General features: G+C 39.2%; 2 protein-coding genes across 4 annotated transcripts in view; both read right to left on the bottom strand.

The window, feature by feature from the left end:
* Positions 1-308: 308 nt before the first annotated feature.
* Positions 309-7,047, bottom strand: LOC116709326 (troponin I, fast skeletal muscle-like). Of its 2 annotated transcripts, none has more exons than XM_032547786.1 (7): positions 6,961-7,047; positions 5,725-5,757; positions 5,472-5,508; positions 2,026-2,154; positions 1,682-1,771; positions 1,354-1,527; positions 309-1,247 (listed from the first exon to the last, which is right to left on the bottom strand). In XM_032547786.1, exons 2-7 carry the CDS (start codon positions 5,730-5,732, stop codon positions 1,170-1,172), a joined length of 516 nt encoding a protein of 171 aa, XP_032403677.1. In that variant the 5' UTR covers positions 5,733-5,757; positions 6,961-7,047; the 3' UTR covers positions 309-1,169. The 2 variants fall into 2 exon arrangements, with proteins under 2 accessions (XP_032403677.1, XP_032403685.1); XM_032547794.1 differs by having other exon boundaries at positions 6,965-7,038.
* A 3,354-nt stretch (positions 7,048-10,401) lies between these two features.
* The window catches only part of LOC116709304 (troponin I, fast skeletal muscle-like), a 38,898-nt gene continuing 26,646 nt past the window's right edge, over positions 10,402-22,653 (bottom strand). For both annotated transcript variants that reach the window (XM_032547743.1, XM_032547747.1), the window contains exons 6-7: positions 12,149-12,325; positions 10,402-11,879 (exon numbers count right to left, since the gene is read on the bottom strand). In XM_032547743.1, coding sequence (XP_032403634.1) covers positions 11,799-11,879; positions 12,149-12,325 — 258 coding nt within the window. In that variant the 3' untranslated portion in view covers positions 10,402-11,798. The remainder of the gene's footprint in view (positions 11,880-12,148; positions 12,326-22,653) is intronic.

Genomic DNA, 22,653 nt, shown 5'->3' on the forward strand with positions numbered 1-22,653 from the left:
CCTTGATACTTTTCCAGTTTCACAGATTTGCAGAGTTCTGATGGAGGACTGGACAGCGTCCTGCAGTGGGTAGCCCTCTGCTGACCCTGTGTGGCTGACAGGGTCGCTGAAGTAACTCTACACTGAGAAACATTTTAAGTTATGACAGAAAGTCAGGAAGCAACTTTCATCTCCTAATAAACGCTAAATCAATAAAAGATTTGTAGCATGACTGGAGTTAGCTTACATTTCTTTCACAGTTAAATGCTTACTTTTCAATGCTGGAACAGTAAGAAAGAAATAATGATAGAGGACATGGAATCTTGTACTGTTGTGGACGTTCTCTTTTTTATTCTTTTCTATATTTGATATCATGGTAAAATACTGAGGATAAAAGGTAATTATGGCCCACATCTGCACTTTGACAGCAGTTTGATTCTGGTATTTAAACATTACAGTGAACTAGACTAATAAAGCTGTAGCTGCTACACAATTTTACCAGGTTGAGGGTTAGGGTCTCGTTTTGTATCGTGGTTAGCTATGAGCAAACAGAAAGTGCTGGATTTTTGTTGAAAGTTGAAGGAAACTGATAATTGAGTGTTCTACCAAATAAACATGCCTGACATTCTGCAACAATAAAATGTTGGCTTTCACTGAACCGTCAATACAAAGGCACACATTTAATGCATTAGACTGATGTTACAGAAAAATTAGGTAAGTTTGGTAAACCTTGCCACGGGTCCTAATGTAGCCAATGCATCTGTTTTACAGTGTTGTGTCTCACTGAGTTTAAAGAGAAGTTATTATGTATGAAACAGAACATGTTGACATAAAAAAGCTAGTTGGAATTGTAAAACAAAGGCATCTTTACTCATCTAAACTATTGCATTCAATTTATTTTTTAAAATCTCACATTGATAAGTAAGGAACACATGAGGGACAGTATTGGGTTTGGTGTCTTAGACGAGGATGCTTGTTGCCTAAAAAAGTTGTGGCTTGAATAACCCACTATCCAGAGGACGGTCAACCATTCTAGCTAATGCTGCTTAATGCACTATACAAATGTACAATAACAAAAGCAGGCTGAAACACACTCGTTTGTGAAACAAAAGATGATTTGATGAAGAATGTAAGACATTTCAGAAGCGTGTAAACAGCCCAGAGCAACTGAAGGTGTAGAGTTCAGTTCTTTAAGCACTCTCAAACATCTTCTTCCTGTCAGCTTTGTCCTCAATGTTCTTACGCCAGTCACCCACTGCCTCTGTGGGCTGAAGCACACACACACACACACACGCACACACCCAAACACACGAAGTCAACTGTTACCAAAACGCAACAACAGCTGGTCCAAGCTTCCTTTGACAAAATTCTCACCTCCTCTTTGGTCTCCTTCTTGACCTGCTTCAGGTTGGCCCTAAGGTCCAGGTTGACCGTGTGTTTGGAGCCCAGCAGAGCCTTCAGCATGGCGTCGGCGGACATACGCACCTTCTTCAGGGCGGGCTTCTTCACTCCAGCCAGATCCACCACTTTGATCTTCAGGTCCTCAATCTGGGAGCAACGGAGCAGTATCGAACTGAAACTAAAGACCAGCTTCCTGTTGTCTTCTAACAGCATGCTTCCAAACAGATGTGATTGATGGTTTTCATTCCAACATCATGATGAGATCAATGAAAGTGTACGATAAAATCTTCAGAAGATCTACCTCTTTATCAGCCTTGCCAACTTTGGCCTCCAAGTCATATCTCTCTTCATCCACTTTGTCGATGACAGCGTGTAACTTTTTGCAGGTTTCCTTGTTTTAATTGAGAAGTGATGGTTACTTATTGATATTAGAAAGCAGATAGTGATTAGTTTTAAGTAACGTTTTAAAAGATGACCAAATGAAATGTAAATAAATAACTGAGCAAAACTAAATGAAAACTTTCTTGACCAAGACTAATGGACACCAGTCTTTGCTAGTCTCATTAATGAACTGATGAAACACACAGAGATACTGATAGAGGGTCTCTATCAGAGCGTTGTGTTGTGAAGCTGAGGGTATCTCACCATGAGGGTGGCCTGGTCTCCACTGAGGTTTGGTGCAGGACAGTTCTCAGCCATGTAGGCCTCCTTGGCTACAACCAGATCCTTCTTCTCCTTCTCAAGCCAGGTTGCAGCCACCGACAGAACCAAACTCTGAGGGGAAGGACAGAGGATCAGCCTTCATGAAAGAATAGTTTTTATTATTCAATAGACTTTCAGGCTTTGTTGATGCAAATGCTGCTTTTTATGAGAAAGAAAATGTAGCTCAGATTTATTATTTGTTGAGTTTTTCTTAGAAAGATTTACAAACTTAAAAAAGTAAATGTTTCCAATTTTGACATGAATTTGATAACAAAGTTGAGCAAAAGCACATCAGAGTATGCATATTACTGCATATATTGGATTATAGAAAGACAGACGGACGGACGGACGGACGGACGGACGGACGGACGGACGGACAGACAGACAGACAGACAGACAGACAGACAGACAGACAGACAGATAGATAGTTGGGGGTATTATTTTCTTAGATAGTATATTTACCCTTACAGTTCAGTCTTGCTTTTTTTTTCTTATACTTTTTACCTAATCTTGAACATGTGTGCCTTTGTTTACCTTTAACTTGCTGCTCATATACAGAACAGTAAAACTATTTCTGTTTCTATTCATGAGACATTTAAAGAATCAAAAACTCAGTTGTTTGGTGAGATTGGAATCAGGATTGGTTTAGAAATGGAGTACTAAAAACTTTCTTAAATTGTCTAACTTTCCTCGCCTCCATTTTTCTATTTCCATTCAGGACCATTGATATTGTTCTCCACTGACTGGAGTGAAAGTTAGTCAGTAGGGTTAGGGTCAGTGTGTTGGCTGATCCTAACCCTATCCTTAACCCTGAAACTCCAGTCAGTGGAAACTGAACAATAGTTCTGATGGTGACAAAACAAAACTATCAAGAGCCTTAGCAAATTAAACAACATCCTACAGCAAGGCTCTTCATCTCCTGATGTCCTGTAATCAGGTTTGCTGAAATTGGGAAAAACTGACTGACATCAGATGGGGACCAGTAATCTAGCCATATTCATGTTTATGATTACATTCTAGTTTCTAAATGCAAATAAGCCTTCATCAAGTTCTAAAATTCTTAAAGTGATGCGTTATCACAAGGTGTTTCTGTCGCTACACACAAGTCAGAAAACACTGTTCTCACATGTTAATATTGTATTTAAAAAAATCTCAGAATAGGCGCAAAAATATTTAAAATTGAAAGTAATCTAGAAAAAGTAGGAGAAAAAGTATCATGGCTGGAGATCAAAAGGGATTCCCACTCCAACAATCCCACGGGGGGAAAACTTACTATATTCAAATATGTACTGAGGATAAACATTGTGTAAGTTAGTGAAATTGTATAGTGCAGTAAGAAACATAATGAAAACACAAAGATAAATATCATGGTAAACATTCATTTTTCCTATCATTATATAGATTATTTGACTAATATTATAAAGGCAGATTAAACCAACAGCTATAATAATGCTGAAAAAAGCTAACAAGATATATACACTAAAATAAATTAAGAAATGTTTTTTTGTTTTATTTTTGCAGAAATTCTTCAACTTTGGATTTGATCTGCACTTGGGGCTCTTTAAATGAGTAGTGTGTTGGCTGAGTGTAGCCTAACTTTGGAGATAGTTTGTTATTGACAGAGAACTGTCAGACCATGACTCCACTTGATTTGATTAAAGTGGAATTGCACAGGGAGGCAGTCAAGCTAGTAGGCACCCAATCATGCTCCATGTTCACAAAATAAGAGAAAAGGTGTTTCACAACACACAACAAACCTGGCTTCCAAGAAAATATATTTAAGAGAAAACTGTAAATCGTGCATCATTCTGCCTAAACTGACACAGAAATTTATTGGCAGCCAAAAGAAAGTGTTGAACTTCACCAAACATCCAGCAATATGTTCTGTTTAAAGAACATCCATGACAGCAATGAATTATGAAATGTTCCCTTAAAAATAAAATAAGACCCTGTGGTGGGACAAAGATCAACAATTCTTAACAAAGAGCATGAATGAACAGGCAGTCAAAGAAATTTTCACTCTAGAATAGAGTGGAGGACATATTTTGATTGGGTGGTCAATAAAGAAAAATTCATAATTTCATTTGGTTTGCTTTACTTTCACAAGAATTGCCAGGACAACATGATGAGCTGGTTGTGCTACAGCGATGTCACAAGGCTAAGAGCTCCTCATGAGGCAGCGAGCCAGACAGCAAGTTGTTCAGTGGTCATGAGACAAATGTAGAGAGAGAACTTAAACATTTTTAGGTATCATATATGTCTGGAAATTACTACATTTAGGACACATCATCACTTCTTCTCTTGATGGTCCAGTTCCATTTCAACCGTAACCGGATCACAACAAGGTTCACTTGAAAATAAAGCTCCAAGTTTTCAGGCAGAACAGAGCTGGTTTGTTTGCAGCACCAGAGTTCAGATGGGCTTTTACACCTGAGCAAAGTAAAGTTAATCATTTAGTTTTCTTTAAATAAAGAAGTAAACTAATAAAGGATATATTTTTTTTAAAGTTTTTTGGCTCAAACAGCCTTTATTTGAGAGTAGTTAGACAGGAAAGTGGGTAATAAAAGAGGGGGAAGACATGCTGCAAAGGCCGACAGGCCTGGAATTGAACCTGCGACGGCCACATCAAGGACTAAGGCCTCCTTATGTGGTACATGATCTGGTGCTGCGTTCCTGTATCACCGCAGCACCCTGGTTGGTACAGGATCTGTCTCTGGTGAAGCTTGTGTCACGGCGTCAGACGTCAGGATACGAACAAGGCATTAAACTTAATTGCTTCAGGTAAAGTCAAAGTAAAAAGTTCCTTTAAGTTAACATTTTTTTACTTTTAAGTTAATAAAACACAAAAAAGTAAGTTGTCATCACTAAACCAAAAGAATGAAATGAGATTAATGTAAATACATCCATAACATGAACTACATCCCAAACACACTTTTGTACTTGGGCTGGTTGCTTAGTGCATTGCTGTGTGATTAGATGCAAGTGAATTTTGCAAACAGGGGACATGAGAGAAAGTGTATAGGAATGTTTAGTGAACAGAGAAATGGCACGCAGTAAGTAATTAAATCAAACTAAACTAGTTGAGAGTCAAATGATTGAGTCAAACACCATGAACTCAATCATTAACTTGACTGTCAGTAACTTAACACTGGGAGTACCAGGGTACCAGGGACCCATTAAAACTTTTTTAAAGAATTTTTTTAAGAAACAAAAATATATTGATAACATTCTAAGATACTTTTCTCCAGACTGTTTTACCAGAATTAGATTAGCAACAACTGTGTTGTGTAATGTACTGACTATTGCAGTGAAGGTTTTGCTTAGCAGAGTGTGTTCTGAATCAGTATAACACATGATGAAGGCCCAGCCCAGTAAGCAGACTGCTTTACCTTCAGGTGGTGCTTGCGGCTGGAAGTCATCTTCTTCCTGTGAGAGACACAAACAAAATGAAACATACTGAATATTAAAATGGATTCTAATCAATTTCATACATCTGTTTCCTCTTTTATGTGTCAGTGTTTATAAGAGTTGATGCTTTTGAGCTAAAGTTTGCACATTATGAATATGTTCTCAGTCAAGTTAAGCCAAAGGTCTGAAAACACACACACTGTCTCTTCAGCGGAAAGGAAAAAGAGAACTTACTCAGACATGTTGGCAGTTTCTTTCTTTCACAGCCTGTTTGGAAAAGAGAAACAGCAGAAGAAAAATAAGCATCTTATGACATGAGAGGCCCCGCAGTGTCCCAATGTTGCCTATTAAAACTTTTAATGAGCAGCTGAGGGGTGATAGAGCTAAGTTTAGGGGTAGGGTCAGATGTCACAGCTGGCACAGAGAGTGGGATAAGCCAAACATCCTGTGGGAATTAGCACTTAATTCTTATTGCAGAAAATAACTTTGCATGTGAATGTGCTGCAACAGCATCTTTAATAGCAGCCACTAAACACAAGCACACCTACGTACACACACACCCACACACACTGGACTTAAGTCACTCTAAGTCTTTGGACTGTAAGTCCAGTAGACTCAGAGAGTACCGGATCAAGGTTTCCGATCCCCAGTCAAATTCTATTATAGTATAATCAATTTCAGGCAGCTTAGCTGCTTTTGACACAATGTCAACAAACAGAGAAATAGGTTTGCTATTAAACTTTATAGGAAAACACAAATGTGACCTTTATTTTGTAAAAGCATGATTTTTTTTTTTCAAAGACATTTTTCAACTCAGTTAAACATTTAATATGTAACATCACACCAAAATGTGTTTCAATAAACTAAAAGGAGATATTCATTTTTTAAATCCTGATACATTAAAACATTGTTGTAAATCTTTTTTTTTTCATCCTCCACATTAAACTGTTCTATTTGTGGTGAGAAATCTCTGTTGTGTTCAGGGAGCCTCTGTTCTTTATGAACCACATGCATCTCCAGGAACCTTAACAGCCGACACTTAGCACTTATGCACATTTGTGAAGAAAAAATAAACCTGATGTCATAAACATGAGAACAAAAGAATAAGTTCTTCAAGCAATACTTAGAAATTTCAAATAAATATTTTTTTAAAAACTATCTGTAAATCACCCCTCACGTTGTTCTAAGCATAACACCAATATTTTACTGTATAAAATATACAAACCAATATTGAAAACCAAATACATGCCACAAATCCTAAAAAGTCATGTCAGAAAAAAGAGAAAAAAGCAAATAATAGCTCCTTAGTTGAAATTTCTTTGCCTCCTTGTTGAATTTTTTGCCTTCTGCATTGCAGGATTTCATCACCTTAGCACTTTAACATGTTAATAATAAAGTCCATATGCATGTACCAGCTGTACAGAGACACCATGAATAAAAAAAGGAGGTAGAAAAGCAGCCAGGTCTCACCTACAATGAAACAGAAAGCCAAGAAGGAGGTCAGTAGAGGCAGTGAGAACAAATCACCATCAGGGCGTTTTTATATATGAGGCTTCAGTTCTGGATGTGGAGTGGCTTTTTATGGAAATACAAGATCGTCAGTCCAATCAGCCATCAAGCGCCTGAAATATCACCATCCCCCAACTTCATCTCATCAAGGAGGAGCATCTATTTGTTTTCTATTTGAATCTTGTACAGGGGAGTAAATGGGCTGAAAAAGTCAGAAACATATTCAAGTTTCAGGTCTGATGATAATAATTCCCCAGGAGTTTTAGCTAAAGTTATGAAGAAATTGAAATCACACACACATAAAAAAAATATCTTCACTGCAGCATCAACTTATCCGTCACCAGACTGGGAAAGAAAAGTTGTTTCATCATTAAATAAATATCTTCTCTAGTTCCTACCATCATGAAGAAGATTTCCCCTGTTGCAGAAGGAATGTGTTGCATCCCAGAGCCCACTCTGTTAGCGTTAGCGTGTCATGTATCCAGCAGAAGGACATTATTCTTGAGAACCAGTCACCCCATGTTTCTGCTGGAGAAGTGCTTTGGAAACAGTCTGTCACACTTTACATTTGACTTTCAAGCTTTGGGAGGAGACAAAGAGTTAAAGGTCTCAGTGAGATGCAGTTTTACTCTCAGCTGATCCAAATAACGATCTAACATCTGCTATCGCACTTTGCGGTTGACCTGCTGTGTGATGTACACCTGTCTCTAAGCTGTAAAAAAAATAAAAAGCATTTTGAATCAAATTTCTTTACCTTTCTTAACACAGACATGATTACGCTGCTGTTCAAGTCACCTGTGAGTGCAGAAACAGAAGCAGGGCATAGAGGTGCTCAAGAACCAATAACACTATTACTCCAAATAAAGTCTTATGCTCCCCTACCCTTCACTCTATAAATATCACCAACTCATTTACTGCCTGGTAAGCATTTCACTTTGGCTTAATGGTTGGAGATGTGAATCTGTCCACAGAAAGGCTTCCAGATTTTTCTCTGGCTGCCAGGAGACCTCTCATATTAACACAAGTTATAAAAATAAGGGGGGGTGATTTCAGGTGGGCAGGTTTTCCAGAAGCATTCGCTTTGACCCCTGCCTGGGTGCGATTGCAATTTACATTAAACTGTCTACAAAATGTGACAGTTTAATGTACAAAATGTGACCTTTCTCCATTTTCCATTCTTGTTCCTTTAGAACAAAGTCACTTCTTAAGAAGACAGCAAGTTTTGACTCTTTCTCCGGTTTAACACACCTGGACCAATTGATGGTGCACCAGGGGGCCTCTGCAGAACGTGGACATGGGGAGGGGGTAGTTGGGACATTTGAATCAGTGGTAGTGGAGCAAAGACACAAATAAAACTGGCAGAATGGTGGCACAGTTTCCAGAGTCTTGATAGATTATGTCTCCTTTGCCCTGTCACCTTGGAAACAGCACGCTGTTTGTAATGCAGCTCACTGATCAACCGAGCATTGCAGCACAATCACACATCTGTGCAGGTATTCCTCACAAGCACTTCATAAACTTGATGGTAGTTTAGAGTGTGACATCACCACACAGCGCCATCTGCCATCTTGTGTATCCTCCTCTTGCTTTGTCCGTCATCTTGCTTGCTAGCAGACACACACACACACATACCTGTAAACCCACACCAAATTGTTATTCTTTGTTTTGCCTTAGTCCTATCAAATCTTCATCCTCGTAGAGTCTTTCAGTTAACACTGCTTGGTTCTGACACACATGCTGAACTGCATTGAGGATTAATGTTCTATGTCAGGAGCTTCTAACGTGTCAACAAAGCGTTAGGTGCTCCATCACACCTGAATCAATCAAAAGAAAGGTTTGTTATCAGGCCTCTGCCAAACCTGGAGTTGCTGTGTATGTATGGCCTCAGCTGTATTGGAGAGGGAATGTGGCTAAAAGCTGGAGGACAGAAGCTCTCAAACACTGGAGTTGGAGACACCAGCTCTACATGCGGTTTCAGAACACCACTGCACAAATCTCCTCCTTTACTTGTTGTGCTATAATAGCACACCTCACCAGATTAGTACTCATAGGACAATACAGAGATAGAAAGGTCTCTGGCCTGAAAGTCATATAATGCTCTGACTAGGTTCGTTGTCGCTCAACAGCACTTCCCCAATAACGGCGTTTTGCTCACAAAGCAAAAACGTCGGCAGATGATTCAGTCAACCTGGGCTACACTTCATCCTGTGCCATATTGACCAACCAGGGAATGTCTGAGTTGAACACCATCAGCTCAGACATTCACCTGTCGGTGGATCACCAGCTTCCTGACTGACCGGCAGTGGGGGACCACCTTCTGTCACAGATCAGCATAGGCGTCCCCCAGGGGTGTGTTCCCTCCCCACACATCTTCTCTCAGTACATAACTGTCTGCTCCTCAGTGGGCCTCTCTCCTGAAGTTCAGAAATGACTCCGCTGTTATTGGACTGGTTCCAGAATCAGACCCCCTTCTCCCATCCTGTCCTCTGGCGGAACTCCTGTCTCCCTCCCTCCTTTACCATCCTCACTAAAACTGTGTCTGCTCTGGGTCTCTTTCGATTCCCAGGAACCACACTTTCTCACAAAAGTGTTCGGCTTCAGTTCAGTCTTTTAATATCAAATATCACCTCGTCAAGTGGGTAACAAAAAACACAAGACCTTGTTTAGGCTATCAAGTGTTGGAATGGAGGCCTGTCTGACATCTCTCTGACTATATTTATCCTCCCTCTGTATCCACAGCAAACTTTGTGTCACTGTCACCTTTGTTGATGGATCACTTATGCTTTGAACATGATATCATGTGTGTCATCAAAGTGTTCAGAATGCAAGTTTTCATAATTAAATAGTTTTAATGTTGAATGTTGAAAACCTTCTGATCCTGATTTATATCATTTAAATTTTGCAATATTTAGATTATCTTTTGTGCATCAGTAAAAAGTGATATTTGAGGTGCAGGAATAATAGGCCTTATTCATCTGTGAATATCCATCAGCTGCAAATAAATGTTGTCCCATCAGTACAGGTATGCAAAAAAATACCTAAATACAGTGATTCAGAAATTTAAGGCTAATTTGGTAAAGAATTAAAAATTTTTTTTACTAATTAGCTTCCCTTTTCTGCCAAGTTAAGATTTTTGGGTTTTATTACCTAAAACTACATAATACAGTTTCGAAAGTAAAGATTTCAGTCAAACCATGTAAAGAAATCCTGTATATGAGCAACACTTTTTTTTTTACTTTTCCAATTATTACTATCAGCAACAAATCTGATTAAAACCTCTGGTGTGTTTTCTTTATCTATGATTTTGTTTAGTTTTAGTAAACTAATATTAAATTAAATTGCAGTACTCGTGATTTGAGTCAGCTAAAAAATATCTATGAAATGAAAACAGTAAAACTAAAATGTTAGGAAAGCAGCTGTTTTAATTACTTCATAGTCTCACAACAGCAACTTGACTCAGCTCACAACTCCCCATGTAAAACAAGAAATCCCTCTAAGGAAGAAAACACTTTAGGTCCAACAACAAATGAGATGAGGCTTCTGCATTTAATTTGAGATTTTCTTAGACAAGATGACAACATGCTACATGAAACAGAATGAACATTTTGATGTTTAGTTAATTTTTACATTAAACTGCTGTTTTAAAGCTTTTCAAATAAGGACTCCAAAGGAAGCTTGAATGGATTTCTGTCTCTTCTATAATAGGAAAGAAAATCATATCTCAGGTCAAGAATCAAAGCAAAGAAAAAAACAGAAAAAAAGCCATTATCGTCAGACAAAAATGGGGGAAATTTGGCATTAATATTAGTAATTCTTGTCTTTTCATAAGTTCATAAGAGATTTTGCTGTGAAAAGTGGCATCTAAAATCCAGGCTCCAGTTCTTCCTTGCAGTAATTTTGAATAAAATGTAATGTGAAGGGCTATACTTACACTCAGTTCTAATCTCATTGTTAATTGTCTTTTAAGAAGGATGACAAGTATTACTTTCTTGTAATGCATTACATAGATGCAGTTTTTAAACTTATTAAAACTTTAGTATGGCCAGCCAGAGGTCGTACTTCTGATCTACATCGGACGATCAGGAGTATTTGTAAATTCTATTGGCTTTTTTGTTGGAAAAGCATTTTGCTACAGTTTAAACCTGTAAAGTTTCCTACGTGTGCAGACGATGACATCACCTTCGACTTAGCCCTAAAAACCGTGATCAAAGGGACAGTTCTGAGATTTTTAGTGGGATTCTGCTGAGGGGCTATGAGTTGTCAATGCTTTACTCACAGCAGATAATTCACTGAATGTCTTCAAAATGATGAAACCAAACTTGTTTCAGAAAATAATTAAGGGGTTGTGTGCGACACATCTGCCTGAAATTACACCTTTAAAATGGTGGAAATGGACTCTGCTTCAAAAACCAACAATCCTTCAAATATGAGGAAAACTCTGTTGTGTCACTCTCATCCTCTGTCACACTTACGCCACGATTCAATCTTATCATTTCAAATTAAAACTGCTTCAGCTTTATCACAACCTGCTGAAGTGATCAGAACCAGAAAAGTAGCAAGACAAGTTCAGCTTCTCATTCCATGTTGATGCGTTCAGGTTATAACGAAGGCATACACAATATGAATGTTTGTTTTATACCTGAACAAACTGTCTAGTCAGTAGCTGTTTTTAGAACGTTAGTAAGACCATAAGAACATTTTCTTCTGTAAGTGTGATATTGACAGCTCATGACCTCTAAACACCACCTAAAAAAAAACATCCTTGTGTTAGGGCTGTTAGACATTGATAGATACAATATTTAACTGTCAAACATCTTCTTCCTGTCAGACTTGTCTTCAATGTTCTTGCGCCAGTCTCCCACATCACGCAGCTGCTTGTCCTAAAAACACAAGGAAGAAATTCTTAGTTTTTGCAGTTGAAAAATCAAACGTACAAATCATCTGTGAGGAAATTGGTGTTAACATTGACATCTCTAATTATTTCTATTTCATATCCTGTCAGCTAGAGGCCAAAACTAAATCGAAACAATCTCTAAATCGAAACATTTGACAGATTTAACCAAAACATTAAGTAGAACATTGTTTTGTTCGTCATTCTAAGTTTAGAGTTTAGTTAGTTTTCAAAGTTCGTCCATGCTGAACAGCTTACCTCCTCTTTGACCTCCTTCTTGACCTGCTTCAGGTTGGCCCTCAGGTCCATGTTGACCGTGTGTTTGGAGCCCAGCAGAGCCTTCAGCATGGCGTCGGCGGACATACGCACCTTCTTCAGTCGTGGTCTTTTGAACTTTCCTCTGAGATCCACGATCTTGATGTTTAGGTCCCTGACCTGTAGAACGGACAGGAAAGGTTGAATTAAAGTCATCAATCAGAAATTTGTCTTCTGAAGATGAGAAAATGGTTATGTTGTCTTTCAAGATCTGTCACGAGTGGATCTGGAAATCATTTACAATCGTTTTTAAAAGTTCATAAAGTGCAAACAAAGAAAATCAGGGACTGAAGCGTCTTTCCAGAGCACAGATTCTCAGACCTCCATCGTCCCAGCTTGGTCTCGCTGATCTAGTGAGACTTCCTGACATTCCTAAGGCTGCTCTGAAACATTCTCTCAGTCGTATGACCCAAAGTCTCTTCCCAGTACAGCAGGTCAAAAAACACCTTAGAAAAACCCCATGCTGAGCTGGGTTTGGAGTATTGCAGAAACATGTTGTTTCTTCTTCCATTGTATTACCTTCCACATTTCAAGAATGCTAGCTGTTCTTAACTCACCTACTAATATTTAATTATGTTGCATTCACTGAACTAAAGAAAGAATTAAGGATGCACAATATTATCGGCATGGTATCGGTATCAGCCGATATTAGCGGTAACATTTAATATCAGACATCGGCCAGTCCGTCAAAATAATTCATCGATATAAAAGGAGTTGCTTTTATATGACAAACCAGAAACTGTTAAGTATTAATGCATGACTGATGTGCTTTTCACTCGTTTGTTTTACAAAGATTTACAAATTTACGTTTGACTCAGGTTCTAAATCATTAGAACCTATTTATGTCACGTTAACGAAGAACAGCTGAAAAGTTACAGGGTTTATCATCTGCGGTAGCAAATTCGCTCCAACTCCTCCCCTTGTCATTTCTAAATTCTTTGCACGAAATGTTGAATAAACATTAATGTTGTTTCCACATATCATCTCCAATGTCCGCTGGACTTCGGGTGTCAGCTGTTTGGGATTTCCCTCCCTAATTTCCCCTCAGAAAGCACGAAGGGGAATCCGTGCTTTCTGATTGGCTACCTGTCACATTCAACAGGCTGCGTTAACGCTCCCAGTCAGAAAACCCCTGATGTAGATCGGAGCGGCCACCTACCATAACACACCACACACTACAGGATGATCGGTTACGAAATCGCAAGCGACAATCTTAGAAAGGCCAACGTTCTAAGATTGTAATGTAGTGTGAACTATTGCATCAGGTAGTCGATGTGCCCATCTTCTCTAGTTAAATCTACTTATTATTGAAGGGCAACATAATATACAGACTTCATAATCTGCACTCTTTTGGTTGAATGCAGTATTTATTTCCACTTTGGCTTTATGTTGTTTAGTTTAAATTCAAGTACATTTTTTGTTAATGGAGACTGAGAATCCGTTTTATTTTTGTTTTTGGTTGTTCTGTTTATTTTATTTATTAGTTCTAATGTTAAGTGTTCTTTTGTAAATGAAGTGTGTTGGAGCTATTTATTCTTTATTTCTTTGTGCATTTGAATTTTGTTAGTTTATTTTTACATTTCTAGTTTTTGTATTATTTGCAGGTTAATAATTGTCAATTCTATTTATCTTTTGTTTTTATTATTTGTTCTTATTTATTTGTTTTCTAAAGACAGGAAGTGTGGTGGATCAATCCACTTTCTATAAGTGTAGGGGCCTGGTAAAGACAAGCAGGCATTTGGGTTTGGGGCCTATGGTTTTTACCAGAGCACCAGTGCAACAGTGCAACAGAAGTAGACAGAAGTAGATAGGAGCAACAAAGGAAAGTTTGAACGTTATAAGTGTTTTGCTGAAAAGAAAAATAAAAGCAACCAAGATAATCAACAAGTTTGGACATTAAACTTTTTGTGCCTGCGTGAATAATCTGGACCCCAGTACCTCATAGTGGCGGATGGAACTTTTTATTGGATGTTTGGTTTGACAAACAATCGCCACTACAAAGTGTATCTATCTTTGACAGGAAATCGCATGCATTATTATGTCATTTCCATTAAATCAGTGTAAAAAGGTCTTCAAACAATATTATCGTTTATCGCAATAATTTTTGAGACAATTAATCGCTCAGTAAAATTTGTTATCGTGACAGGCCTACCTGCAAATTTAAAAATATTTTTGGCACTAACTTGACATTTGGACAATTTTACAATAGGTTGGGAGAGAGAACAGTCTAGACTTCATTTAACTGCACCAGGACATGATGAAAGCAAATTTGAGGATGCATACCTCCAACAAGGACAAGAAAGCGAAAGAACCGGGCCCAGCCGCCCCGGACTCGCCTGAAGGTAGCTATCCGATGACTATTGCTACCATAGAGGCTATAAACTCTCTCCGAACAGAACTACAAGTCACCAAGTACGACATTTGTCAGACAGTAGACACTCGAAGAGGTGTCCGCCACGATCAGAGGAGAACTCCTCGCCCTCAAGACCGAGACTCAAAATGCCATTCACGTGCTGAAAACGTCCAACGACCAACATGGCGCATCCATTGCTGAACTAGAACGAGCGGCCACACTCTGCGGTTATAGCAGAGCCCATAACCGCGCTACAGTCGGAGATAAAACGTCTACGGACAGAAACGAATCAGCTAACAGAAAAATACATGGATCTTGAAGGAAGGTCCAGACGACAAAATATACGGATTGCAATGTTAAGAGAAGGGGCAGAGAAAGGCGCAGGATTGAACGGATTCGTCTCACAGCTCCTGAAAGACGTGCTGACTCTGGATGACTTACCGCTGGTGGACCGCGCTCACAGAGCTCTACGAAGGCGTCCAGAAAACACAGGACCTCCTCGGGCGTTGGTGGTGAGACTCCATTATTACCGCGACGTTACAATGATCCTCCGGAAGGCCATGACTCAGAGGGACCTCGCCTACCGCGGGCAGAAGGTCCACATCTCTCCTGACTTCACCCCCGAGATCGCGAAACGCAGAGCTGCATTCAACGGTGTCAGAGCACTTCTTCGGGACAAGCCGGGAGTTCGGTATGGACTTTTATATCCTGCAAAGCTGAAAGTGACTTTCAGAGGAACAGAAACAATGTTCACAGACGCGAAGGAAGCCCAAAGGCTCGCGGAGCTCCAGTTTGGCACGGGTGGGGACGACGCGGGAGACCCCGTGGCGGACACCTGATGCAGATGTGGAGTGGCTGGATTCTGGTAGTACTCAATGTTGGACTGTCCTGTGATGTTTGTCAAGTTAAGTTTATATAATGTTTAGAATCTTCATCTTGGTTACATAATTAGCTGCCTTAAGTTTCGTTGACAATTTGAAGTGGGCTGATATTTATAAATAGTAGCTTACATAACCTGACATGTTTTTCAGATCATTTCTTTTCAGCCGCTCAGATGTTAGTTTGGTGCTTGAATTTTATATTTTTGCAGAGCCTTTTTCAACTTCTAATTAGGAGTTAATAGTAAGGGAAGTTGTTAGTTGAGTAGGTTAATGTGTCTTTGTTGTGTGAGTGTTACTCTTAATTGAATTTTTCTGTTTATCCTTTCATTTATAACTTTTTTAGAGGGGTCGCGCCTTACTTTGCAAGTTCTTAGTATAGAGCTTTGGAACTTCACGTCCGGAAAGAGGAGGTCGTTAATTCCCATTTTCAGGTGGTGTCAGACGTCCAAAGGAGGAGAAGGTGAAGCAACAATGTTTGCTTAATTTCTACTCTTTGGGGGAACGTTTCGACTAGATTAAATTGTTTAACCCACAGTCTTAGCGCGACGCTCAGGAAGAGCGGCAGATGTCAGCCGACAGGCGACCCATCAGCTCTCCAGTTCGGGAAACATCAAAGAAGCTCATAAACCGGCGACCCGCCAGAACCACACACTGTAAAGCTCAACCTGAAAACCGCTCTTAGAACTACGGGAGGTTCAAACTCCTCTTATTCATTTTTAGCTTACAGAAAAAGCGTCAAGCCGCCAAATAAACAAAAGCAAACTGACCAATAAGATTTACGCTTTGGCGTGCCCCCCTCCCACCGTCCCCGACCCCCACAGACTCAGACGTGCGCTAGATGTTTTGACACATAAGATCTTTTTTCTCTCCACAATTTTATTAATTGTAAAGAGGGTTCGATAATAAAAATTTCAGAAACTATTCTTTTCTTTTTTTATTTCAAAGAAAATCTTGAGGTAGGCAGAGTGGGTGCAGCCGTACAGCTGCAGGCGCTGCTGCCCTCCTATAATATCCTGCAGGCTTCTGCGCATAGTTCCGAACTTTAACCATAGAAAAGAGTTTTATGCATAAACAATTTATTTTAAACATTTTTTGCAATTTACTTTTTAAAAAACTCTAAATATAAACAGATGTTATTAATTCAATGTAAAAAATATTAAATTAATTTCGTTGACAGTGAATGACAATGGCTATTTTTAGAACTTGCTCTGCGGGCGACTGACAAGGTCCCCGCGGGCACCGTGTTGGTGACCCCTGGTATAGAAGTTGTATCAGTTCTGCCATTATGCTGTACTTAGCTAACGGGAAGCGTGTGTTTGTGAGACGGCCACGCACGTTGTAGCCGCGCTACTACGTAGAATGGGCATCAGCCAATGAAAAGCGGCAATGAAGGTCCATTGAAGAGGAGCAAGTTGTAGAGGCTGAGGAGGAAACCCCAGGAGAGAAGCTCAGCAAGGCTGCACACTCTGAAGAGGAACATGAACCATTTGTGTTGAAATATGTGTTCAGATGGAAGTGGCTGTTTTCTCTCATTTAATAATTTAATCTGGTAAACATTCATGAAACGTTTGATTCAAGCACTTCAAGTTGCATGTAAACAGGTGATGAAATGAATTACATTTTAAGTAAAAATTTGATATTTAAAATATTTCAGGTAATAAACATACATGTAATGAAAGATTATATTTTTAAATAAACATTTTATGTGATTAAAGTAAACAATTATATAATCAGACATTTTGCAGTAAACATTTAATGTAACAATCAAACCAGATGAAAGAGCCCATCTTTAAACATTTGATGTGTGATTAAACAGTTCAGAGTAAACAATAAAGGTGACAAGTAAATGTTATGAAATAGATCACACTTTAAGTAAATATTTTTTGTACTTAACATATTTCAGGTAAGAAGTGAACATGTAATGAAATAGATCCTGTCCTAGAATTTTATGTAATTGAACATTACAGGTAACAAATGTGATGATCATCTGAGGTAATACATTTTATGGATATTTGCTTTAAAATATTTTTTAAATAGAAAATTTGTTTAAACATTTTTTTTAAAAAGGGCCTTATCAGCAGTAGTAGTAGAATCATTTCACATTGATTTTGAGTTAATGAAGCACACAATTTGGAAGCTATTGAAGAAAACAGTATTTAATATTAAAATTATTTAAAATATTGAATATTACTTAAAATTTTATAGAAGATAGTGTGCCTCGTGTAATAGCATGAATTACCACTTTTTGTATCAGTTAGTCACAAGGTAAGGCATTTATTTACAGGAGTGTTTGGTTCGGAAATTGACGGTCCCCAAGTGAACCTCCGAGAGCTTGAGGAGGGAGCGGTAGAGAACAGCTGGCTGGAATTAGTGTTCATAAATCGGATCAACATTGAGCTAAACATCCCTTACTCCGCGGAGCTCGAAAATTCAATATTCAACTTGAAAACAACTTCACTGCGGTCGGTAGCACAATGAAAATGCCGGAATAAAGTTTGTTTTGGTCTGTGGCCTTTAAAAATGGCGCCGAGCGACTGCGTGAGACGTAAACGTCATACACAGTGACTTCAGTTCCAAAGCTGTATAGGCAAGACAGTAAGCATTTTGTTTGAAGGGGTGGGCTGGGACTTGTATATGATGTATAATCATCTCTTTCACACTTATGAGGACCTCTATATTCTTTTTCATTCTAATCTGAGTTATGCAGGTTAATACAACACAAACAAAGAAGGGCGGACAAGTTACCTTGGTCACATGGAATGTTAAAGGTTTGAATAATCCTGTTAAGAGGGGTAAGATATTAGTGTGATGGATTGAAATGTGGTTATTTCAGAGGCTGGCTAGTCTGATTTGGCTGAAGCAGTGGTCAAATCCAACCAGCAGGGGGAGTCTAGCGCTTGCGCTAGCTATAGTGAAGAGCACCGGAACTTCCTCCTTAGTTAATAATAACCGTTGGAGCAGAAGCACCGTGTCCAGCTCTTTTATTAAAACACTCCCCTTCTTCAGGTATGAGTATATATATATATACACACCTGTATATTGTAAATGAGTTTATTGACTTTCAGAAAGCTGTGAGTTCTTTTGGCACTCCGAATGTTAAATTCTGTTGTTAGCTCCGTTGTTAGCGCTGTTGCTAACATACTGCTGTTAAATCGAGTTAATAATAACCGTTGGAGCAGAAGCACCGTGTCCAGCTCTTTTATTAAAACACTCCCCTTCTTCAGGGCATTTACATTAGCACACCTAAAGACATGGTCCAGTGATGTAATTTTCCTTCATTAAACCCACCTTAATAAGAATGAACACATAAAACTGAGATGCAGGTGGACAGAGCAAGCTTATCATTCTACTTGTGCAGTGAGAGCTAGAGGCGTGGCAATATTATTCAAAAAAGATACACCTTTTACCCATAAATCAACCATATCCAACAGGGAAGGCACATATTTAATATTAGTACTCTGTTCCTATAACTCTGGTTAATATATATGGCCCCAACATAAACTCTCCACTTTTTTACGAACATGTCTTAGCCCAAATACCTGACATTTCGCAGACTAATCTAATCATTGGTGAGGACCTAAATCTTGTTTTAGATCCATACTTAGACCGCTCGTCAACACGTAGAACACCGGCCTCTAATGCTAGTATTTTCCTTAAGGAATACCAACAGTAGATAATTCTAATTTGTTCGGTAGATGGAGGATTTTTAACCCACAGGGGAGAACCTATTCATTTCACTCAAATGTTCACAATGTGTACACACAGATTGATTATTTAATGATGGATGCAAAATTATTGCCCTATACTAGTGAAGTAAAATATCACAATATAGCCATTTCAGACCACGCCCCCCTTTCTCTAGATTTACATTTAGATCATTTGAACCAAACTGAAAGAACATGGAAATTAGACCCACAACTGTTGAGGGAGCCAGAATTCTGTAAGTTTATCAGAGAGCAGATTACTTTTTTCTTTGAAATGAATGACCTTCCGGGAACGTCTCCTTCAATACGGTGGGAAACTATGAAAGCCTGTTTAAGGGGAGGTATTATATCTTTTCAAGCAGCAAGGAGGAAAAGGAATTGTGGAGAGTTGGTGGATTTAAAGCAACAAATTAGGCGTCTGGACAAGGATAACGCTACACACCCCTCTACAGAAACTCATAAAAATATTCTTTCACTGAGGTAGAAATATAATCAATTATTGTCAGATCACATTACTAGAGCTTTTATTTTTACTCAACAGAAATATTTTGAATTTGGGGAAAAACCTAATAAATTATTGGCTAGACAATTAAGGAAAATGGAAAGTGACCGTACAATTAACAAAATTAAATCAGAAAATGGGGACGTTTTAACCTCACACAAAGACATTAATTATAGATTAAAACAGTTTTATGAATCATTGTATTCCTCCAATGTTGTAAAAGATGATTTAATTATACAGAAGTTTTTAGATAGTTGTAATCTCCAAACTTTAACTCAGGAAGACAGGAGCTCTCTTAATGCAAATCTCTCATGCATAGATATTCAGGTTGCTATTAAATCACTAAAAAGTGGGAAAACGGCTGGTTCTGATGGATATCCGAATTTTATAAAGAATTTAGTGTCCTTTTATCACCTTATTTGCTAAAAATGTACACCCAAGCAAACTCAGATATTATCCTACCGCCTACTATGAGAGAAGCCACTATTATACTAATACCAAAAAAGGATAAGGATCCTGAGAAAGTAGGTAATTGCAGGCCAATATCACTGTTAACCTATGATCAAAAGATACTAGCCAAAATTCTAACTAAAGGTTGACTTTATTAATGGATAAATTAATTCATCCCGATCAGAAGGGTTATATACCAAACAGACACTCTTTCTTTAATTTGCGACGTCTTTATAATGTGATCTACTCTCAGAGGGAAGAAACTTCTGATTTGGCTATCCTTTCCCTCAACGCGGAAAAGGCCTTTGACCAAATACTGTAGAATGGCCCTACCTTTTTGCAACCCTGAGAAGATACGATATTGGTGAACACTTTGAAAAATGGTTAAAAATCCTTTATCATAAACCTTGTGCTAGAATTGTCACTAATAAGACACTATCTCCTGCATTTCAATTACATAGGGGCACCAGACAGGGCTGCTCGCTCTCACTCTTACTTTTTGCCTTAGCCCTAGAACCCCTTGCACAATCAATTTGTGCCAACCCCCTTATACAGGGATACATTACTAAAGGGACTATAAATAAATTTTTCTTATATGCAGATGATATCTTATTGTTCATAACCAATCTTCAGTGTACTATACCAACGCTCCTAGATACAATCTCAGTTTGGGCGGTTTTCTGGTTATAGGATCAAATGGTCTAAGAGTGAACTGATGCCAATTAATTAGTGCAACGTAAATGGATGCAAGCTGCCGTTAAAATCTAAAGAAGAAGATGATGCCAATTAAGCTCAAAGACTCTTCGATCTTGGGGACTTCCGGCCGGAACACCGTAAAGATGGCTGCTCAGTAGAGAAACTCCCAAGGCGACCGGAAAAATTACTGAAATACTCCCATTCAGCTGAGTAATATTGCCTTGCGAAAGCCATTTAGAGGGAGTAAGACGACAACGAAGCCCCAACGACAATAAAATTAGAAGAGGGAGGACGAAAAACTTCACGAACAGGTACAGCTAACGTATCGTAGCTTTAAGCTAATAGGACGGAATGGCTAGCCTAGAAATTTTATTGGAAGAACTGAGAGGGTTCCGCCAGGAAACAAAGGAACAACTCTCGACTATTAAAGAGGAAATACGAAAAGCAAACGCAAGGATAAGTGAAGTAGAGGAGCGGTTGGAGAAGACGGAGGAGCGAACTCAAAACACGGAGGAAGTGGTAGCAGAGTTGCTAAAGCTACACACGAGTCTGGAAGATAAGCTGGTAGACCTGGAGAGCCGTTCCAGGAGAGAGAATATCAGGATCTATGGTGTTCCAGAGGGGGCTGAAAAGGACTGTGAATCCGTGGTTGCATTTGTGGAAACTTTACTTAAAGAGGGGCTCGGTCTGGAGGACAGCGGGCCAGACATGCAGATTGAGTGAGCACATCGGGCGCTGGGACCGCAGCCACCGGAGGGATCCCAGTCACGGTCCATCGTTGTGAAATTTCTGACTTTCAAATATAAAGAGCTGTTGCTTCGCAAGGCTTGGCAGCGTAAGGGATTTGTCTGGTGTGAAAAACAAATTAATCTGGATCATGATTATCCACCAGCCATCCTCAGAAAGCGCAGAGAGTACACCGAGGTTCAGAGGGTCCTGAAAGAGAACGGGGTTCCGTTTCAGACACTCTTCCCTGCGAGGCTGCGAGTGAAACATAAAGAAGGGTCCAGAACCTACAACACCATTGAGGAAACCACCGAGGACATGGCTAAAAGGGGCTACAAAGTTAAAGTCATCAGATCTCCAGCTTCTCTGAAGGAGCAGATTGAGCGGCTGTCCTGGAGCAGAAAGGAGGGTAGGAAACAGAAAGGCTCCTCCGATTCTACAAGAGGAGAAACTTACAAAGAGAGGCTCCGGGCTTTCAGAAGAACATCTCCACCTGCGACCTGAGAACTGAAGGATACATCATTTTCCCTCCCTGGTTTTTTCCTCTCAGAGATAAGTGCATAAAGGGCTGTTTTAAGAATGATGGGACTTTAAAAAAGGTTTGTTTGGGGTTCTCTCTTATTTGGGCTGCTGCCACCTGTAAGGGCCCTCCTTAAAGATATGGGAGGTTTTTCCCTTCTGGGCTGCTTCCAAGAGGCCCAACAGGGTCTAGTCAACAGACCCCTGCTTTGGATGTTGAACATGTTCTGTTTTTTCATGGTTCCTGTTTACCTGTTTGTTTCTGGTTCACCTGTTTACATTCTGTTTATACTAGTTCTAGTGAGTGGTGGGTGATCTTCAGGGTCATCTGTGACATGGCGGAGAAAATTACACAAATGGTGAGGACACAGTTAAAGGTGGTTTCTTTCAATATAAATGGCATAAATAATCCAATTAAGAGATGGAGAGTTTTATCTAAACTCAGAAAAGAGAAAGTTCACATAGCGATGCTTCAGGAATCCCATCTAGATGACTCTGACCATGCCAAACTGAACAAGATGGGGTTTAAATCTGTATATTTTTCTTCCCACAGCTTCGGGAAGCGAAGAGGGGTTGCGATTTTAATATCTAGCTCCTTGTATTATGAACATGTTGCA

Source organism: Xiphophorus hellerii, chromosome 2 (assembly GCF_003331165.1).
Source record: "Xiphophorus hellerii strain 12219 chromosome 2, Xiphophorus_hellerii-4.1, whole genome shotgun sequence".
NCBI lineage: Eukaryota > Metazoa > Chordata > Actinopteri > Cyprinodontiformes > Poeciliidae > Xiphophorus > Xiphophorus hellerii.

Excerpts from the sequence above, each read along its gene's own strand:
- LOC116709326 (XM_032547786.1), bottom strand. Across the intron at positions 1,772-2,025 it reads GAGACCAGGCCACCCTCATG|GAAACCTGCAAAAAGTTACA; the intron begins GTGAGATACCCT and ends AATTAAAACAAG. Across the intron at positions 1,528-1,681 it reads TTGGCAAGGCTGATAAAGAG|ATTGAGGACCTGAAGATCAA; the intron begins GTAGATCTTCTG and ends CGTTGCTCCCAG.